At 40.9% G+C, this 22,098-nt stretch overlaps 1 protein-coding gene across 7 annotated transcripts in view; it reads left to right on the top strand.

The window, feature by feature from the left end:
- Nucleotides 1-22,098, top strand: part of adgrv1 (adhesion G protein-coupled receptor V1) — a 524,573-nt gene that overhangs the window by 161,528 nt on the left and 340,947 nt on the right. For all 7 annotated transcript variants that reach the window (XR_013886686.1, XM_080189140.1, XM_080189139.1 and 4 more), the window contains 8 exons: nt 127-265; nt 1,678-1,819; nt 4,368-4,630; nt 5,203-5,378; nt 8,500-8,624; nt 9,519-9,700; nt 9,802-9,948; nt 13,685-13,795. Coding sequence is in view for 6 of the 7 variants with exons in the window: in XM_080189140.1 (XP_080045266.1) it covers nt 127-265; nt 1,678-1,819; nt 4,368-4,630; nt 5,203-5,378; nt 8,500-8,624; nt 9,519-9,700; nt 9,802-9,948; nt 13,685-13,795 (1,285 nt within the window). In the remaining variant the exon portion in view is untranslated. The remainder of the gene's footprint in view (nt 1-126; nt 266-1,677; nt 1,820-4,367; nt 4,631-5,202; nt 5,379-8,499; nt 8,625-9,518; nt 9,701-9,801; nt 9,949-13,684; nt 13,796-22,098) is intronic.

Genomic DNA, 22,098 nt, shown 5'->3' with positions numbered 1-22,098 from the left:
TGCACTGCATGATTCTATGCTTCTATTATCTGTTCTCTGTTGATTAAATTACCCAGTTTCTGAAGTTATCCTGTAAGAATGTTTTGTTAACTCGTGGATAAATTTTTGCTTTTTTTTTTCTGCAAGCTTTGAGGTGAATGAAACCACAGGAAACATAACCTTGGTGATATATCGAGATAAGGGCACGTATGGGAATGTATCACTGTTTTACTCTGCCAAGAATCTCGGAGCACAATTGGGATGGGATTTCAATGTGACACCAATGGTAAGAATTAATTTTGTGATCAAGTTTTGGATCATAATCATGAATAATCGATTCTAAGATGTTAGGGTAGATTTTCCTCTGCCTATGCTGGCAGAATTTGTATAGCCCAAGCATAGGCCAGAGGGGAAAAATATATATATAGACTTGATGTCCCTGAATTGCCATTCACAAATTATGGGCTGCATTTCAGGGGTGGTATGTTCCCCCATGGCCATAACAGGCTGCCAGTGGGCAAAACAGCCTGAGAGTGGGACTTACATCCCCTTAGTGAGCATGTTGAGAAGACGGATCTAGCCCGCCAACTTCCACACTTTACTCAGGCAGGCAGAGAAGGTGGTGGGTTGACATTTTCAACATATTAATGAGGCTGCAAACTTCAGACTTAACCTGCTTAACAAATTTCCTTCCCACAAAGTTCGAAGACATCATTTCTATAAATTCCAATATAATTAAAGGGCTTCCCCACCATATTGCCCACTGACAATTGGAACACTCCACCCGAGTCACACTGGTAAAGTTTACAACTGCTTTTGCAAAATGTGAATTGGGCAAAGGGAATCAACTGGGAAGGGGGTTGGTGGGGGGATGCACAGGTATGTGTAGCCCATGGGGGAGAGAGAGAGACACATACCTGGGCAGTACCCTAGCATTGTCCACTGGCACTGCCCTTTGGTGCCAGGAGGCAGTGCCAGGGGCCCTCTGGGCTGATCCATTGGCAGGGAGGGTTCCCCTTATATGTAGAGGGAGAGATTACTCTTGCTGGGGGTGTTTCCCTTATAGGAGGGAGGGGAATGCTATTTTAAAAACATTCGGTCAGGGCGTTCTTGAAAACAAGAGTCTGCATTGCTGGCTTCGTTAGGTCCCGACCTGCCGATGTGACAGTGTGAGCCGATATTTCTTTTGCACAGAGTGCTGCCAAATGTGGTGAGAAAAGCCGGCAGTGCAGCCTGCAAGCTACATATCGGTTTCCTCACCTCAGCCAGCACTCTGTTAAAGTAACGGAAAATTCTGCCCTTATGTTTACAGAGCTCCCCCATCACAAACACATAAACCATTCTGAACAAAAATATGAAGAATTGTGCTCAATCCAGTACTAAGCTGCAAATGTTTTCTACTTTGGAAATCTCCAGTTCAGATTTAGCTTTCAGCTGCTTTTTCAAGAATTCAAATAAAGAAATTCGTGAAGTAACCAGGCCATTTCTGTGGTTCGGAGCTGCCTATCTTGTAGGGGCAGGTGATCTTGCCAGGCCCTGAAATGCCTGTGTCAAAATGAACAGTGCCAGGAACAGTTGGCGCAATACACATACTGGTATTATCATTCTCTGTCTGCCTCCAACCTGACATTGTGTTTTCAATGGGTGCTGCGGGTGATCATAACACTCAGCGATAATTTGTTTTTCTTGACTTTGCAGAGCATTTATTTTGATGATGGGGAAAGGTACAAACATGTTAAGGTTGCAATTCTTGACGATGATATTCCTGAAGGAGATGAGGATTTCCAGCTGGTTCTCATGAATCCATCTTCTGGACTAGAACTAGGAGAAAGAACCACAGGTAATTAAAAGAATTTCTGCTACATAAATGACTAGAGACAATGGGATATGGTACCAAATTGGTCTTATCATCCTTTATATATATTCATACACATTTTAATCCATCTGGCATGTGGAAGAATGAGTCTCACCTTGCTGTAATTTCAACTCAAAAATATAAGAAAACAACAAACAATCCCAGCTGATATGAATACAGTAGAACCTGGCTTGATAGATTCTAACTTGTTTTAGAAATTGTGAAGGGAAGTTACAGAACAAATTCACAAGAGTCTGCTGATGACCTTTTAACATGGCATAAAATATTAATTGAACAGGAAAATGAACTATATACACCAGATGAAATGGTTGGGAAGATCTTGATACAAATACAAGAAGATGATTCAAATTCCCAATATTTCTTTATGCCAGCAATATTTGTACAGATACACAAGCCAATAAAAAGTTATCACTAGGTTGATACACAGGCTCCTTGCTTGGGACTAGCACAATTGCAAACTGTTTTCTTTCAGTGAGTTCCTGAGCATTCATTTGGCGCTTTTTACCCAACTTGTATTTCTCACTGAGGTACTCAAATCTCCACCCTAAACTCTGTCTCCCAATTGCATTTATGCAAAATTACTGAGTTCTATAGTTGACTATACAGTCAACTACTCTTTCAATAGCCTTGTAATGTTTTCTTCTCAGAGAGCTGAAAATCCTTGTCTTCACTCCCTGACACACATTGTACTCTCTCTTCTGTCTGTTCTCTGTGTATCTCCCTGGACCACAGCTGCAAGGCAACAGGAATTTCTTTTTCTACTTTGTGTTTTCCTCTCCCCAGTCACCAAACTTCTAACCCATCTATTTGACTTCAGAGGTGTGAATCCTCATTAAAAATGTATTCACAGAGAAAAACATTCAGGAGTCCATCCAGACTTCCTGGCACCAAAGTTCACAAATAAAACCAAAATGAAACTGGAACCCTTTTTACTCTTGTGAATGTAGAGTACGTGGGTTAAAGGAAATAATTTGATGAGGTATCACATGGAAGTTTATACGAGAATATTAGCAAATTGCTACAGATACTGGAATCTTGAAACAAAAACAGAAAATGCTGGAAAATCTCAGTGGACTTGACAGTATCTGTGAAGAGAGAATAGAGCTAACGTTTTGAGGCTGGATGACTGTTCGTCAGAACCGATGACAAAAAAAATGGACAAGGGGGTAATTGACAAAGATATCATGGACAATAAGATGAAGAAACTGAGATCAGAATATGTAAATTGCAGAGTGTCAAAAAACAACCTTAGACATGTAACAGCTGGCCCGAGTAGAGTGGGCGGCGGCGGGGGGGGGGGGGGTGCGGCGTGAGGGGAAACCGTGGTGGGGGAAAAACGAGATGGAAAGTTGCTTCAGATGAATTCCTTGCCTTTACGAATCACAAGGACTTTCACGCCGTCAATATGCAATTGTCACATGATTACCAACAGCACAGCACAGAGAAATTCCTGATGTATTTAGTTGCTGATACCAAATTTCCACCACCATTATTTTAAAGTATATAAACCTGCTTGAAAAAGAATATCCTCCCTTAGAAACTTTAATCTCTTTATCCATTTGAGAAGTCAGGGTTTTTGTTGTTGAACTACAGAAGCTAACAAGATCAAATACAGACTAGTTAAAGCCAGTCAATGTTTCATAATAGTAAGCTAACTGAGGAGTCCAGATGTAGGATAAAGGCTAAGTGGTTTTTGCAACTGTTATATAAAGGTGAAGATAAGCCTTCAGTTCCATTATTGTATTAGTTCTATTTTTAATCATTGCAAATATGGATTGATTTCGAAATTAGATACGTGTTGGCACATTAAAGAAAATTAAGCATATAATAACAATACTGTTGATTTTTATTCATATCGTGGCACAGTGATTAGCACTGCTGCCTCACAGTGCCAGGGACCCGGGTTCAGTTCTGGCATCAGGTCACTGCCTGTGTGGAGTTTGCACTTTCTCCCAGTGTCTATGTGCCTTTCCTCTGGGTGCTCCGGTTTCCTCCCACAGTCCAAAGGTGTGCGGGTTATGTTGATTAGCCATGCTAAATTGACTCTCGTGTCAGGGGATTAGCAGGGTAAATATGTAGGGCTATGGGAATAGGGCCTGGGTGGGATTGCGGTCGATACAGACTTGATGGGCTGAATGGCCTCCTTCTGCACTGTAGGATTCTTTGATTCTGTATTATTAGCAATGAACATATTGAAGCCTTCAGGTGAAATTCCTTGACTTGATGTTGAAAGATAAAAGAAAACCTACTTAAACTTTTTTTTTAAATGTGTATTGAAATTTGATGCATAGCTATTGTTACCAATATTGTACTGTTTTATTGTTATTTAATTTGAAATTTTTCCCTGCTGTTCCTAATAGTGGGGTTAAAAATGTGCAGAAAACTAATTTTGATGCATGTCCTATGATGAAACTCTCCCAGGTCCTCAGACCACTTCGAGGGCTATGGTGCAACATTTTTTAACATCTTAATCCAAAAGATAACAGCTTACAATGTACTTTATTTATTACAGTTACAGTAACTATCAATGCCAATGATGATGGACATGGGATTCTGTCATTTAACAACACTAAGCACCTCTTTCTCAAGGAGCCAACAGCCCTTGGCTTGTCAGAGAGTGTTGCGACGCTGCATATTATACGGAACCCACCAATGGGGACGTTTGGAATAGTGACTGTTCAGTACATTGTCACAAACATGAATGGATCTGACTCTTCACTTGACCTGAATCCTGCAAAAGGTGTTATTGTATTGGAAGATGGTGAGAGAATGAAGGTAAAATCTTTTAAAGTCTATTAAAACTATACTTGGTAAATGCATTGATTGTCCTTCACTTTTTGCAAATTTTACAGAGAGCAAAATTAAAACTGGGATTTAAAAAAAAATCATTTGTGAGATTGGGAAGTCGCTGACTACGCCAGTATTCATTGTTCGTCCTTAATAGCTCTTGACAAGATGATAGTGAGCCAGTGAGTGAGAATCTCATTGCGTCATGTGCGAGGAGAACCCAAGAACAAGATCTCACCAGCGTGCTTTGGTTGCCGTGGTCTTGCATGATTTTCACCAGAGTTGCCATTTTCACGGACAGCGATGATCAGCTGTCAATTCCCTCTCCCCCAACCCGCAGTCAAAAAAACAGCAAATTGCTTGATTTCATTTTGATTTAACTCAGTTTAGTACTCCATCTAGTGGTTTTTTTGCATACTGGCATATGTCATGAACCACACAGTTGTGCCACTTTGTAAGTAACCATGTTGGGTGCTCCTTATACTATGCTCAACTATATGGTGGTAAATTACTCATTTGAATCCGTACTTTAGATGTAATTTGATTTTTTTTGACACCAGATTCTGCAGATTTACGCCATATTGGATGAAGAAGCAGAGATGGATGAACAATTCTTGGTTACTTTGTTTGACCCTACTGGAGGGGCTAGACTGGGAGAGAAAGTACAGACGCTGATAACAGTCCTTCAGAATGAGGCACCATTAGGACTGTTTAGCATCTTCCCAATCGAAAACAGGTCAGAAAAATATAGCCTATACATTTAAAGCCAATGTAAATAATTATACTCTTGGGAGTCTACAATAATTATAGCAGTGCAACGAGTTCTCAACCCAAAGGATCATACTTTGAAATGTCAGCCTCAATTTCTATTCAGTATGTTTGTTATTCAGCTAATGAACACTCTTCAGAATTAGCCAGCTAACATGCATCACAGTCTGTGAAAACAGTTATTATCCCAAAGCATCAGTATTACCAGAGCTTGGCTAATTATGCTGAACCAAAATTCAGGAAAGTAATTATTTTCATAGGAAAGTAATTATTTTCATATGTGTTTTATAGCCTCCTTTACTTTCAGATTGCTTGTGAGGTGCAGACATTTTTTAAATAAAAATGGCTAAAGAACCTCAGTTCCCACTATCATGAGAACGATGTTTGTTTGAATGCCTTTTGTCCTATCTATCTCTATCTATCCCTATCTTTCTCTATCTTTCTCTATCTTTCTGTCTATCTGTAGTAAGGCTTATGTTCACACTGCAATAAAGTTACTGTGAAACTCCCATAGCCACCACACTCCAGCGCTTGTTTGGGTTCACTGAGGGAGAATTTAGCATAGCCAATGCACCTAATGAGCACGTCTTTCAGTCTGTGGGAACAAACTGGAGCACCCAGCGGAAAGCCACACTGACCCAGGGAGAACGTGCAATCTCCACACAGCCAGTGATCCAAGCTGGGAATTGAATCTGGATGTCTGGCACTGTGAGACAGCAATGATAACCACTGTGCCACCATGCCAAATCTTGGGTGTGGAGGACAATGTGGTACATGATCTTTTGTCTCATTTCATATTAGATCCGATATTTATAAAACCTCCATAACCATTTATTAGTATAACTTGCATTGCTTTGCAATGTCAACAGAGAACAGAATGCTCACAGGTTTCAGGCATGTTTATCATAATTTAATGGATTCTTTATTTATACTTACATACACTTATTTAATCACACTTGTTAGTAATTTACTTGTCCTGCACCCATCAAAAGATAAGGCAGTTTACTAATGATTGGTAATGGTGTGTTATGCATTCAAAAGGGAAGTTTAGGTTCTATGTCAAAATCCTAACATTTGAACACAGAAGGTTGGCGGAACCTCTGTGTCTTGAAGAAAGCGCAGTAATTCAACCTCCAATATTTAGCATGCAATCTTATGACTTTGACCTGCTCACCTTTCAGCGAGGTGAGGTGGTAAGATCAGACAGGAGGTGAAAAATCAGATTTGCGCCTCCCCTAGTCGTACCGGCACTGTTTTGCTGGTGAAATTGGCTTCAAGTCCAGAAAGGGAAATAGAGAGAGCACTTAAGATGCAATAACTGGCAATTCTGAAATTGATAATGTAAATGGGCTATGGCTGTTGCCTTTTGGCTGATAAACATGACTGCCTATTCTGAACATGGATGTTTTAAGTCATGGGGACCATAATCAGCTTTTTCGATATAATTTGAACATGATTAATGATGATGTGAGTCTCAGGGCAACCTAATTTTCAGAGTAGAATCTATTACCTCAGCGTCATTACTTTACTAGAAGACAATATACCAGCAATTCAGCTCCTACAAACATCAGCCACAACAGAGACTCTGTTTTAAAGATATGAGGCACCTATTTAATAAGGGCAAGGCAGATTTTTTGTTCTCATTAGTCTCTTACTAGGAATCATGAAAATGTACAGCATTCTTCACTTGAATAATTACTGGTTATTTGAATGAAATGATTAAAATGTCTGGAAAATGATAATAGAACTGTATCTATTCTCGCGAAATCTATTTTAAAAGCTGAAAGGGCCAAAATAATTTTTATTAAGTTGATAATAGGATTATCACACTGCTTGATTGATCCCCTCAGTTGAAAAAATACTTCACTGTACCAGTTAAATTACTTTCAATTAAACTCTTGAATTTCAGCTTTAAAAACTTATTTAGTGGTTGTTCCCTGTGCATTAGCCTAAATAATAAGGGCTGGAGTTTCGAGGGGTTTCAGGACACCAACGTCAAGCCCATATGAAGGTCTGGCTCCACGAGTTATCAGTTTGTCCACTGGTGCAATATTCTGAAAAACAGCTTCCTAATCGGCCACCTCTGTGCTTTCCATCCTATTTAGGAAGGCCGGTGGATGCTGCTGAGTCAGTTAGGAAGCTGAGCGCAAAGACACCTCAATATGCAGGTCCCTGAGCCTGCAAAACGAAAAGAAGATATCCGAGGGTGAACAAAAAACCTCTCTGCCAGACTATGAAGCATGGGTCTATGGCCTTCCACCCCTGTGGCCTTGCCGTTAGGGCATGGAACCACTGGTTCCAATGGCTCTCCCAGGGCCTGTTGCCTGGAGGCTGCCTTAGTGAGCTGGTGTAATGCTGCTCCAACACTGGGGGGAAACACCAGCTCTGGCATAAAATGGCCTCTAAATATGGCCTCATTTATCTAATTGACTTCTTACTTTGGAGTGGACAGCTCACTCTGTTGCCAGCTGTCCTTGGGGAAAGTACGAGGAGGCAGAAATGCATTGAACTGCTGGCCTTATTCAACCCTGCTCCCCCAATATTTTACCAGGACTGCAGCTCTCCCATCTTGCCCTCACTCCCACTCCCCCTTCAAATCCACTCCCACTTCCCCTTCAAATCCAAGTGTTGGAAAATTCAGCCCCAAATGTCAGTTGGTTCACAGATGCACCAGCTTTGTGCTTGATCTTTTTCACAGAATCCCTACAGTGCACAAGGAGGCCATTCAGCCCATTGAGTCTGCACCGACTACGTGACATAGCGTATTACCCAGACCCTCTTCCTTGCCCTATCCTTGTAACCCCACACATTTGGCATTGCTAATCCACCTAACCCACACATCTTTGGACTGTAGGAGGAAACCAGAGCACCCAAAAGAAACCCACTCAAACATGGGGAGAATATACAAACTCCATTTAGTCACCCAAGAGCAGAATTAAACCTGGGTCCCTGGCACTGTGAGGCAGCAATCCTAACTACCGTGCTGCTCTTCTTGCAGGTTAAAGCTTCATACATACAATGTTGACTTGCACCTCAACTATTTAATTTTTAAGAATGAGTATGTTTTACTTTTTTGTTGTTTTATTCAGGACTCGCTCAGTGATTGTGAAGGAAGGCGATAACACTTTGTATTTAAAGATTTCTCGAAGTAATGGTTTGGAGAACAGAGTCACCATCGAATGGAAGACGCAGGCTCAAACAGCATTTGGATTAAGTGAGTTGTAACATTGGAACTGCTGGATATAGTGAGCCATAGAAACCTTGCTACAAAACATCACACCATAATTTCAATTTGAAACTTTAACTTGCTGAATTAGTCAAAGTATGCAATTTTACATTGCCATCGACAGAAAAAGAGATTTTAAATGGAAAAATGTGCGCGATAATAACACGGCATTGTTGGGGTATTTTCATTGTTATGATCTCATAGGATCATAGAGTCCCTACAGAGCAGAAAGAAGCCATTCAGCCCATCGAGTCTGCATTGACTCTCCGACTGAGAGATAGGCCATGCTAAATCGCCTCTTAGTGTCCCAATATGTGTAGGTTAGGAGGATTAACCTTAGTAAATGCGCAGGTTTACAGGGATAGGATGGGCTTGGATAAGATGCTCTTTCAGAACGTTAGTATATACTCGATGGACCAAATGGCCCCTTTCTGCATTGTATTTTGAATTGATTCGATTTGTTATTGTCACATGTATTAACATACTGTGAAAAGTATTGTTTTTTGCATGCTGTACAGACAAAGCATACCATTCACAGGGAAGGAAACGAGAGAGTGCAGAGTGTAGTGTTATAGCTAGGGTGGAGAGAAAGATCAACTTAAAACAAGGTAAGTCCATTCAAAAGTCTGGCAGCAGCAGGGATTCTATAAGAAAGTTAACTTCTCTTGTAGCAACTAAGTGGGATAAAAGAAAGGTAAAAAATGAAAGAGAGGTGAGTTCATCCAGATTGAGAGACAGCTGATGACAGACCAGAATGATGTTTTTAAAAGGACAGGAAATTGCATTTGCTTTTCTTTCTCAAAAGATAATTATTTTGTCCTGCTTCATATGTGTAGTTAACTAATGTGCTAATACATATGCAGAATTATTTTACTTTTTCAGAGGGTGACATCGAAGTGCTGTCTACATTGCAGAATTTTCCTGAATCACTCGGCTCAGGTTGGTGTTTTGTGACGTTAAACAGCACCCTGTTTGGAATATTTCTTCGAATGTCTGCAAACAACTCCAATGCAGAGGTTTTATCAACAATTTATCGATGGCAAGGTGTATTTGTCCCTGTACAGGTAAAAACAAACTAAGACTGCATACTGGAAATGAAAACTTGATTCTTTCCACGAATCTGTGAAATAACTCTGGAAATATGATGTCATTGTTGTTCTCTCAGAACTTCAAAACATGGAATCCCACAGGTTGCTCAGCCTTCATAAGAAATGATTCATCCTACATAATCATTACTCACAGTGGAATATCAGGAATGGAAGCATCCAATAACAGTGTTTACAGATTCACACTGCATTCTGAATTGAGATTGGTATGATATATATATTATTCTTGTTTTTAATTATTACTTTGGATGTGAATCAACAAGCTATTTAAAGTTGTTTTTGACAATGAAGTATTGCCACAAGGGAACAATCTGAAGGGTAAGCCATTTATAAAGAAACAGAGAAACAAGAAGCAGGAATAGGCCATTTGGCCCTTTGAGCCTATTCCACCATTCATTTTGATCATGGCTGATCATTGAATTCAATATCCTGATACCTCTTATCCAGTTGAGCCTCCCCCAATATCCTGGTCTCCCCCCTTCCCTCCTCAAGCCTGCTTCTTCAATCATTAAGGTCACCATTGATCTGACTGTGCCTTAACCCCACTTTGCAGCCTGTACCCAATAACTCTCTACCACTTTGTCGATCAAAAATCTGTCCATCTCCGTCTTGAAAGTGGGTGCAGGCTGCAGTTGAGCCAGCTGCCCTGGAAAAATGTCTGGATGTAGCTATCAGGGTTGCCGGGTGACAAGGCATGCAGTTGAAAATGCTTGCCTTGCTGCTGCGGGACTTTGTCTAAGTTAAAATAATAGCAAAAAGGCCTTCCACTCCTCAACCTCCACATGCTCTCTATGTTGCTTCATGCTCCAATGTCCACAAAATGCCCTCTGCCCATGTTTTGTGGCCGATTGTGTCCCTTCCTTATCAACGAATGCCCCCAAAGTCCTCTATACCTCTCCATGCCCCCATGCAAAAGTATGGCACTTCCATGCCTACCTACCCATTATGCACTGCATAAAGTATACACCCATTAAAGTTTTAATAGGTGAAATTGTAGGCATGTGTAATTGAGCAATACTTTATCTAGAGCTTAGGTGTTTTCGTACTCCAATGGGTGTCTAGGCTGCCAGCCAAGAATACATAATGAGAATTGGCTAAGCATCCAGAAATCCAGTTACCTGTCGAAACACAGGGAAAACACTGATTAATAACTCAGGCTCCTTGAACCTTGATGTCAGTTGCACAATGTTTATTTACATAAGGTTAGGACGTTTCTTAGTCTCTTCTAAAGTTATTGCAGCTTTAAAGGGTGTGGATGATTGACACTTGTATTAGGATGCAATGAAAATTTGTTTTTTTAAAGAAAGTTATCAATGAATAACTTTTTTTGAAAGGCTTTTTGTTTATACATTCTGCTGTGACTGTAGGGTTAATTTGTTTAGTTCCAGTCCCTAGTGCACCTATTCGTCTAATTATACTGGCTCATGGAACTGTAGGATCACTGCAGTACAGAAGGAGGCCATTCGGCCTGTCAAGTCTTCAACGATTTTCTGAAAGAACATTTAACCCAGGCCCACCCCCCACCCTATTCTGGTAACCTCACACATGTACCATGGCTAAACCAACTAACCTATAATCCTTGAACACTAAGGGTCAATTTAGCATGACCATTCTACCTAACCTGAATATCTTTCAACTATGGGAAAAAACTGGAGCACCTGGAGGAAATCCATGCTGACGTGGGGAGAACATGCAAACTCCACACAGTCACCCACGGCCAGAATTGAACCCAGGTCTGTGGTGCTGTGAGGCAGCAGTGCCAACCACTATGCCACTGTGCTGTTCCCTACTCCAGTTACATAACTTTTTACTACCCCATTCAACTGGTTCCTAGCACTGGTGCCGTGGTTAGTTTGCTCATCCTTCTTGCGGCCCCTGTTCTTGCCCACACAAGTCGTAAAGACCTCCAACCTTTTGGACACTTGTAAGGGCTGAGGTTCCTCTGCTACATTCTATATCATGATGTGGGAATGCCAGCGTTGGACTGGCGTAAACACAGTAAAAAGTCTGACAACACCAGGTTTTAGTCCAACCGATTTATTTGATAATACTCACAAGCTTTCGAGGGGACTGCCTCTTCGTCAGGTGAATGGAGAGTTCTGGCCTCAGACAGAGGATATAAAGCACAGACAGTCTGTGCTTTATATGCTCTGTCTGAGGCCAGAACTCTCCATTCACCTGACGAAGAGGCAGTCCCCTCGAAAGCTTGTGAGTATTATCAAATAAATCGGTTGGACTAAAACCTGGTGTTGTCAGACTTTTTACTACATTCTATATCCCCATACCTGCATCACTCATAATCACATCGTCTCCCGGGCCTCCCCTTCTCTGATGCAAATACAGTAGCGTTCATAGGAAGCAAGAGTAAAATACTGTGGACGCTGAAAATCAGCAGCCGTCAGGTCCATTAGATTGGTGTATGAACAAAAATAGTGCCATTATCCTAGCTCTGAAGGAAAAAAGTCAGGGCAAACATCTTAATCTGTCATTAATAGCATTTATTGATTTACTGGGTAAGGTTCCTGATTGTCACAATATTGAACCACACAGATTAAGAAATGTTTAGTATATATTGAGTTTGCTGAGCTCAGGCAGAAACTTATGAGTCAAATATTAGCTGGCAAATTACTCAGAATTCCTGCCATGTTTCTGGATGTTGTGTGAGGACCAGCTCCTCATATTCAGGTTTCCCAATGAAGAATGTTGAAGTTGGGACAGCACTGCATGACTGAATCCACTGCGACCAGAAAAGAACCAAAGAAAATGAGATATATCACAAAGATCTTTAAAACATGCATCTGTAATTATCTGATTAAGTCAGATTAATAGACTGGGGGAACAAATTATCCTTAATTTGTATGTACCCAGCCAGGTGTGATTCCCGTCACATACACTGGACCTCAATATGACATGGCCTCGCTTATAATGGAATCTTGAGACGTGAGGTGGAATTTTGCGGCCAATCCTGCTGTCAGGATTTTCTGGTCCCAGTGAAGTCAATGGATTGTAGAACAGATGTAAAATTCCACTCTTAGTCCCTGTGTAATTCCAGTGTAATTTTCAAACTAAGGAACTTAAATCTGAGTGACTGTTTGTAAACCAAAAAAATAGTAATACCAATATGCTTGCATGTTTTTGCCACAATGTTTATCTGTACTGCAGTAAGTGATGTGATGCTGCTGGTGGGGGGTGGAATTTTTCCTGTCCTGCCCGCCAAAGGAATCGTAGCAGGCGGGTGGCATGGCAACGAACCATGCAAAGGTCCATTGACCTCGGGCAGGATTTTTCGATTTTGAGGCGAGTGTGGCTGGAAACTCCCACTCTGTGTGTGACAAATCGGTCTGTGGCGTGGCAACAGCGTGAAACAGGCTCATTATATTTTTACTTCACTTGCTCTACTTTCCACTGCGTTTCACTGAAGACTAGTTCGTGTCCTTTTTGGAGACTTGTTTCCTCGTCTCACTTTTGCTTTTACTTCTTTTAAAATTAAAAATTTGGGCAATATTTTCGAAGTCAATGGGAAGTGAAAGCTGGTGCAAGTGCACCAGACAGCCAGCCACTAAGGTTCCGCTTCACACAGCTGGCATAAACCAAGTTCACTTGAAGGACGGGATGTCACCTACGCCCGCAGCAGGTTTTGCCGAATGATGTGGCTCATCTCGCTCATGGGATCTTCCTGCTGCTGTCAATGGTCTTTCTCGTTGTTCACACTCTCCGCTGCCTGGTTACTTACGGTGGGGTGGGGGGTGGGGTGGGTTGGGTTGCCGTTGGTGGAACCAGAAGATCCTGCCACTGGGAATGGCTGGAAAATTTCAGCTACAGTGTATTTTATCATGTGTGGTTCTATTACTTTGGTGATATAAAATGCTCGACTATTAAATTAAATTAATTGTTGTTATAATTTCAAAATATTATCAGTGTTTGTTTTGATTTTCCCCACAGATTCAGTCTTTGATTGTACCCGAAACCAGTGATGTGAAACACTTCACACAAGACAACCAGGAATATTTGATCATTAGTAGCCAAGCGGATACCCTTGACAGTAATTCAAAGGTTAACTTTGAGATGACATAGATTTGTAGAATCCCAAAGTACAGAAGAAGACCCATCAAGCCTGCACCAATAAAAATCCCACCCAATTGGTATCCCCATGACCCCATACATTTATCCTGCTAATCCCCTTGACTCTCAGGGACAATTAACCATGGTCTGTCCACCTAATCTGCACACTTGCATTATGACAGGAAACAGGAGCACCTAGAGGAAACCCACACAGACATGGGGAGAACATGCAAACTCCATTCAAACACTAACTTGAGGCAAGATTTGAACCCGGGTCCCTGGCGCTGTAAGGCAGCAGTGCTAACCACTGTGCCACCGTGCCATCCCATAATCCTGTATGGATTCGGTTTCATGATAGCCATTATTTATATAATGATTAAAAAAAGAAGCAGAAGGGAAAATCTCTTGCAGATAATTTGCCAAAACACAAACATTGTGATCCACCAAATTTCCTGCCGCCCGCCTTTGCACTTCCTGCACTTAAACTGCAAAACTGCTAGACCTTTGACTCCTGTGTTTATTGTAACGGTATTTTTTTGATCAAATCCTTTTGGACTTCTAGTGATTCTATCAGAAAATCATTTCTGAAGCAAACAGTATCCAAGACAGCCTTCTGTTCATGACTTGTTACTAAATTTAATCAGGTTGGCAATTAAATTTTCCTCAAATGAGGGGATGGAAATCAGGCTGACTGAGGGAAGTGTCTGCTACTTGGGACAGTAGATGATCGTTTTATCCCATTTAAGCCCCATCATAAGTTCTTATAAAAAATAAAATGGAAGGAAGAATTGCATTTCCCCACCCCACCAACTACATCCTGCCAAATGGATGTGGCCATGTGAGAGTTGGATTCAGCAAAAGATTCCCAATTCCAAATTCTGTTATTTCCATTTTGAGATCAACCTGTTTAAGGATGCTTGCATATTACCGGAGTTCCTGACCAGCAACTGATGGAAGCATAACCAGATTCATTACTAAAACGGAATGGTGACCCACTGGTTAGCACTGCTGACTCACAGTGCCGGGGTCCTTGGTTGAAATCCTGGTTTGGGTCAGTGTGTGTGTATGGAGTTTGCACATTCTCCCCATGTCTCTGTGGTTTCCTCCATGTGCTCAGGTTTCCTCCCACGGTCCAAAGATGAGTGGGTTAGGTGGATTAGCCATGCTAAATTGTCCCTGAGTGTCAGGGGAGCTAGCTAAAGTGAATGCATGGGGTTATGTGGATAGGGCCTGGGTGGGATTGTGGTTGGTGCAGACTCAATGGGCTGAATGGCCTCCTCCTGTACTATAATGATTCTGTGATTCAAGCAAATTGTTTGTACTTCACTCAGCTAATGATAGTGCCAAAAGCAGAGAAGGGGCAAGAATTTCCAGAGTGCTCAGGAGAATTTTCTACAGCAGTATGTTTCAAGTCCAATGAGAAAGAAGGCATTTCTAGACCTTGTTTTTGAGCAGGAGGTGCACCAAATGGATCAAATGTCTGCAGGGAAACATTTAGTTCAGATTTAGATTGATTATGGAAAAGGGCAATGAGTGTTCCAGAGTAAGAATAATTATCTGGGGGAAAACCAACTTCAGTGTGGCAGGAATGGATTTGGCAAGGAAATTGGAATCAAAGACTAGCAAGCAAAACTGTAACTGACAATGTGCTGCCTTTAAAGAAGAGAGAGATTAAGTACAGTCAAGGTATGTTCCTACAAAGGGGAATGGAATGACAAATAAATCCAAAGCTCCTTGGATGATGAAAGAGATAGAGATTAAAATGAAGTATGAGCCTAGGTCACGAAAGAGAAGTTAGTTCAGACACCTGTAGGGTTTAAAATTGACTAGGAACAGGTATTAGATAGGCTGTCTGCACTTAAAGTTGATCAGGAGAATAATGCAATTGAGAACTAGGCCGAATACAGAAAGTTGAGAGGGGAATTGAGAAAGTAAATAAGAAGAGTACGCATAGAAGATGACACAAGACTATCAGGTAATATAAAATAATTTCAAAAGCCTTTGATAACATTGTAAATAAAAAAGGATGGTAAGAAAAGTGGTACCAAAAAGAGGGTGGGAGCATGGCTGTGATAGTAAATGAATTCTTAGCATCAGTCTTAACTAATGAAGAAGCTCTTGCCTAGGTTGTGAAAGAGGAGGTAATTCAGACACTTGTAGGGTGTAAAATTGACTAGGAGGAGGTATTATAAAGGCTGTCTGCACTTAAAGTTGATCAGGGCTAATCATTAAATCACTGTATGAGATGGATCCAAGGGTACCGAGATAGGTGCGAGTGGGCATAGCAAGGGCAATGGCCATAATTTTTCAGTCTTCCTTAGATTTGGAAGTGGTGCCAGAGGACTGGAGAATTCTAAATATTATACCCTTGTTCAAAAAAAAATAAGTCCAGCAAGTACATGCCATTCAGGTTAATCTCCTTGTTGGAGAAGCTTCTAGAAACAGCGATTCAAAATGAAATTAATGGTCATTTAGGTGAATGCAGGTTAATTTAAAAAAGCCAGTGTGAATGATGTTTAACTAACTAGTTTGAGTTTTTTGTAGAGGTAACAGGGAGGGTTGATGACAGTAATATTGCTAATGTGGTGTATTTGGACTTCCAAAAAACATTTTATAAAGGGAGCAATTTCACAGTTTTCATTCGATACTAAACTTGGAATTATTGTGAACCATGGGGGGATAATGTAAATCTTCAAAAGCTCATAGTTTGGTGGAATGGGATGGACAAGTGGCAGTTAATATTTAATGCAGATAAGAGTTATAGAGTCAGAGGTTTACAGCATGGAAACATGCCCTTTGGCACAACTTGTCCATGCCGCCCTTTTTTTTAAACCCCTAGGCTAATCCCAATTACCCGCATTTGGCCCATATTCCTCTATACCCATCTTACCCATGTAACTGTCTAAATGCTTTTTAATAGACAAAATTGTATCCGCTTCTACTACTACTTCTGGCAGCTTGTTCCAGACACACCACCCTCTGGTGAAAAAAATGCCTCTCTGGACACTTTTGTATCTCTCCCCTCTCACTTTAAACCTATGCTGTCTAGTTTTGGGGAAAGATATTGACTGTCTAGCAGATCAGTGCCCCTCGTTATTTTGTAGACCTCTATAAGATCACCCCTCAGCCTCCTACGCTTCAGAGAAAAAAGCCCCAGTCTATCCAGCCGCTCCGTATAACTCAATCCATCTAGTCCCAGTAGCATCCTTGTAAATCTTTTCTGCATTCTTTTTAGTTTAATAATATTCTTTCTATAATAGGAAAGAATAAGGTGACCAGAACTGTACGCAGTATTCCAAATGTGGCCTTATCACTGTCTTGTATAACTTCAACAAGATATCCCAACTCCTTTATTCAATGTTCTGATCAATGAAACCAAGCATGCCAAATGCCTTTTTCACCACTCTGTCCACCTGTGACTCCACTTTCAAGGAGCTATGAACCTGTACCCCTAGATCTCTTGGTTCTATAACTCTTCCCAATGCCCTACCATTAACTGAGTAAGTCCTGCCCTGGTTCAGTCTTCTAAAATGCATCACCTTGCATTTATCTAAATTAAACTCCATCTGCCATTCATCAGCCCATTGGCCCAATTGATCAAGATCCCATTGCAAACAAAAATAACTTTCTTCACTATCCACAATGCCACCAATCTTCGTGTTATCTGCAAACTTACTAACCATGCCTCCTATATTTTCATCCAAATCATTAATATAAATTACAAGTAATAGTGGACCCAGCACTGATCCTTGAGGCACACCGCTAGTCACAGGCCTCCAGTTTGAAAAACAACCCTTTACAACCACCCTCTGTCTTCTGTCAAGAAGCTAATTTTGTATCCATTTAGATACCTCACCCTAGATACCGTGAGATTTAACCTTATGCAACAACCTACCATGCCTTGCTAAAGTCCATGTAGACAACATCAGCTGTACTCCCCTCATCTACCTTCTTGGTTACTCTTTCAAAAAACTCAATCAAATTTGTGAGACACGATTTTCCACTTACAAAGCCATGCTGACTGTCCCTAATCAGTCCTTGCATCTCTAAATGTCTGTGGATTCTGTCTCTCAAAATACCTTCCAACGACTTACCCACCACAGATGTGAGGCTTACCGGCTTGTAGTTCCCAGGCTTTTTTCTGCAGCCCTTTTTAAAAGCACAACATTTGCCACCCTCTAATCTTTAGGCACCTCACCCGTGACTATCGATGATTCAAATATCTCTGCTAGGGACGAGCAATTTCCTCCTTAGCCTCCCACAATGTGCTGGGATACACTTCATCAGGTCTTTGCCACTTATCTGCCTTGATGAGCTTTAAGACTTCCAGCACCTCCTTCTCTGTAATATGTATACTCCTCAAGACATCACTATTTATTTCCCCAAGTTTCCTAACATCCATGCTTTTTTCAACAGTGAATACTGATGAGAAATATTCATTTAGGATTTCACCCATCCCTTGTGGATCAGTACATAGATTGCCTTGTTGATTCTTAAGAGGCTATGCTCTCTCCCTTTTGTCCTTTATGTATTTGTAGAAGCTCTTTGGATTCTCCTTTGCCTTATCTGCCAACACAATCTTGTGTCCCCTTTTTGCCCTCCTGATTTCTCTCTTAACTCTACCCCTATACCCGCTATACTCTTCAAGGGATTCATTTGATCCCAGCTGCCTATGCATGTCATGTGCCTCCTTCAACTTCTTGACCATGGCCTCAATATCCGAGTTATCCAGGGTTCCCTATTTCTGTCAGCCTTGCCCTTCACTCTAAGAATGTGCATACCCTGAACCTTGGTTAACACACTTTTGAAAGCTTCCCACCCTTATTTCCCAAGAGGAGGTCGAGAGTAAAATGATTCTTTTTGATCAAAAAACGCAGGAAGATTATATAAAATAAGGGGTACAATTTTAACAGAGGTGCAGGAGCACCCTGGGTGTATATGATTGAAGGTGGCAGGATAGATTGAGAGCATATTTAATAAAGCATCCTGGGCTTAGAGTACAAAGCAAGGAAGTCATGTTCAAACTATATCAAGCACAGGTTTGACCTCAACTGGAGTATTGTGTCCAGTTCTGGGCACCATTATTTAGAAAGGATGTGAAGTCATTTGAGAGGGTGCAGAAAAGATTCATGAGAGTTCTCCCTGAATTGAGGAATTTCAGTTATGTGGAATGATTGAGGAAGTTGGGACTATTCTCCTTCAAGAAGGTTGCAAGAGATTTGATAGGGACATTCAAAATCATGAGGTGTCTTGACAGATTGCATATGGAAGAACTGTTCCCATTGGTGGAAGGGCTGAAAACCAGAAGCAGTGGTGACATGAGGAAAACACTTCGTCTCACAGCATGTGGTTAGGATCTCAAGTCACTGCCCGAGGGCCTGGTGGAGATAGGATCAATTAAGGCCTCTAAAAAGGGGTTGGAATGTTATCTGAAAAAGAAACATTTGAGAGCTCTGGGGAAAAGGCATTGAACTGGCACAAGGGGAGTTGCTGCCTCAGAGAGTCAGCACATAGTGGGCCAAAAGGCTTCCTCTGTGTTGTCACCATTCTGTGATTCTATGATTTAGTTGCACTATGATTGTCATAACTTTTTTTTAAATCTAATTTTGCAATCAAATTCCAAGTCCTTTGCCTCCCACCATCTAGATAATTTTTGTTTGTGGATTTTCCCTCCATTATTCTTGAAATATATTTCCAGTGGGGATTGCCCTCTGTGCTATATTGTGTCAACTTTAACCTGCACATAGCTGGAGATGAAATTCTAATTTAGCAGGACATTAGTAAGTTTTTTTCCGTTTCAGCCAGAACCACATCATGCAAAACAATAGTAGAAAAACAGATCAGAATCTCACCCCTTTGTCAGGCATAAAAGAGATATTAAGGAAATAAAATTTTAATGGTGATCACCTGACTGAATCTGCAATGGAAATGCATCAATTGCTGTATTGTTCAGGTCATTTGTGGTTTTCAGAACTTTCTTGTCTTATTTTTGCCAGCATTCGACTCAGCCCATGGCTGCAAATGATGTTCTGAAAAACTCTGCATTTAGGCACCTTCAAGCTCACTCACTGCACATCAGTTCACTAATGAAATTCATTAATCTATATACACCATTGTCCTCCTCCCTCAAGAACTTTTCAAGTAACATTTTAACTCTAACTTAATAAATTATATCCTTTACCTCTCCAGGACATCCTCTCTGTTTAGCATTGTAATATTGTCCTTAATCAATATTGCCACCCCGACCACCATTCTTTCTTTCACTATCTTTCCTGTACACCTTGAATCCAGGTGAACTGCCCAATTTTAAGAAGGAAAACAAAAGCAGACTTGAGTTTGTACTGCATAGCCACAAGATGTTATAAAAGCAATTGAGAACTTTCAAATTCACTGTACTGTAGGAAATATAGTAAAAAGTCTGACAACACCAGGTTTTAGTCCAACCTATTTATTTGATAATATACTCGCAAGCTTTCGGGTTAGCCCCTTTGTCAGGTGAATGGAGAGTTCTGGCCTCAGACAGAGCATATAAAGCACAGACAGTTTAGAGATTATTTAGAGATTATTTAGAGATATTTAGAGATTACTCTAAACTGTCTGTGCTTTATATGCTCTGTCTGAGGCCAGAACTCTCCATTCACCTGACGAAGGGGCTAACCCGAAAGCTTGCGAGTATATTATCAAATAAATAGGTTGGACTAAAACCTGGTGTTGTCAGACTTTTTACTGTGTTTACACCAGTCCAACGCCGGCATACCCACATCATGACTACTGTAGGAAATATAGCAGTGAAGTTTCACACACCAAATTCACACTAAGAGCAATGGTTAATATCTATCTCATATTATTTGAGAGATAAATATTGAATAGGACACCAGAGATGACTCTCCTGATCTTCTTCACAACAGTGCTGTGGAATCTTTTAAGTCCATCTGAGAGAAAAGGTGGGGACCTCGGTTTTCAATCTCATCAGAAAGATTATGGGACGAATTTCCCAGTCATACATGCTGGTGGGATTCTCTATTCCCACTGCAGTGAACGGAGATTTTGCTGAGTGCCAAATTCTCCGTTCTTGTTTGCAGTGAGGTTGGGGCATGATTGGCTGGAAAATTCCAGCCTACATCTCTTACAGTGCCTCACTCCCTTGGTACTGCACTTGAGTATCAACTTCGGTTTCTGTGCTCAAGTCCTGGAAAGGCACTTGAACATACTAAGAGGTGAGAGTGGCACCTGCTGATCCATGGCTGGCACACATTTTGCATTTTATTGACATCTATCATTTGGGTTTTTGATAGACAGCAGATTTACTAACTTTCATTTTGCACCACAGGAGAAGTTGAATTTTAACCTCTGTACAATTGAAATTCATTTATCAGTACTGGTCAGCAGGTGATAGGCTGTATAATTGGAGGCATCCATGGCAACATTTCTGTCATTCTTCATGGACATTCGTGAATCGTTTATTCTGTTTCTCAAGAGATTGAAAGCATCAGTTATGCAATCAGCTTGCTGCTGCACATTTTTGTTTCAGTTCAGCAAAGGTAAGAGCCTTCTCATATGGGTGTTCAGAAAAGAGAAAAATATGTTTTTATGATTGGTCATAAGCAAGTGGTCTGCACAATCCCACAGTTTGCCTCAGTCCTCCCACATCTCCAACCCATCTGTCAATCTTTGCTTTAAACATGCTCAGTGACTGAATTTCCACTGCAGTAAAGAATTCCAAAGATTCGCAACCCTTTGAATAAAATAAATTCTCCTAGTTTCCGTCCAAAGTGGCTTTCCCCTTATTTCGAAATTGTATCCCTTGGTTCTACACTCCCCAACAAGGAAACTTGCTGCTGCAACTACCCTGTCAAACTTTTCACACATTTTGTAGGTTTCACTAAGATCATCTCTCATTCTTTGAAAATCCTAGAGAAAACAGGCTCAATTTTCCCAATCTCTCTTCCTAGAACAGTCCTGCCACTCTGGGAGCAAGGCCGGTGGTATAATTCAAAGAATTCATGTTTTACAACTTGGTGTTTTAAGGTTAAACCTTTTGACTGCAGACTGAATTTTTTGCATGACTTCTTGAATTGGAAGAAATAAGTAAGGCTAGAATAAGGAATCACAAATATCAAGTGGGCTCAGACTAAGAAGAAATGCAGTAAGGTGTAATTATGTATGTAAATTTATAAACCATGGTAAATAAGGCCAGCAAACTTCAGGTGCAGGTAGCCACATGGGAAAATGAGGTGATGATAATAGCGACCGTGTTCAACAAAAGACAGGCCTGGTTATTAAATATTCCTGGA

The sequence above is a fragment of the Carcharhinus amblyrhynchos genome, chromosome 5 (assembly GCF_965287045.1).
Source record: "Carcharhinus amblyrhynchos chromosome 5, sCarAmb.v2.hapA, whole genome shotgun sequence".
NCBI classification, from domain to species: Eukaryota; Metazoa; Chordata; class Chondrichthyes; order Carcharhiniformes; family Carcharhinidae; genus Carcharhinus; species Carcharhinus amblyrhynchos.
Note: the sequence above shows the minus strand (reverse complement) of the source record. Positions and strands in the feature narration are given on the sequence as shown.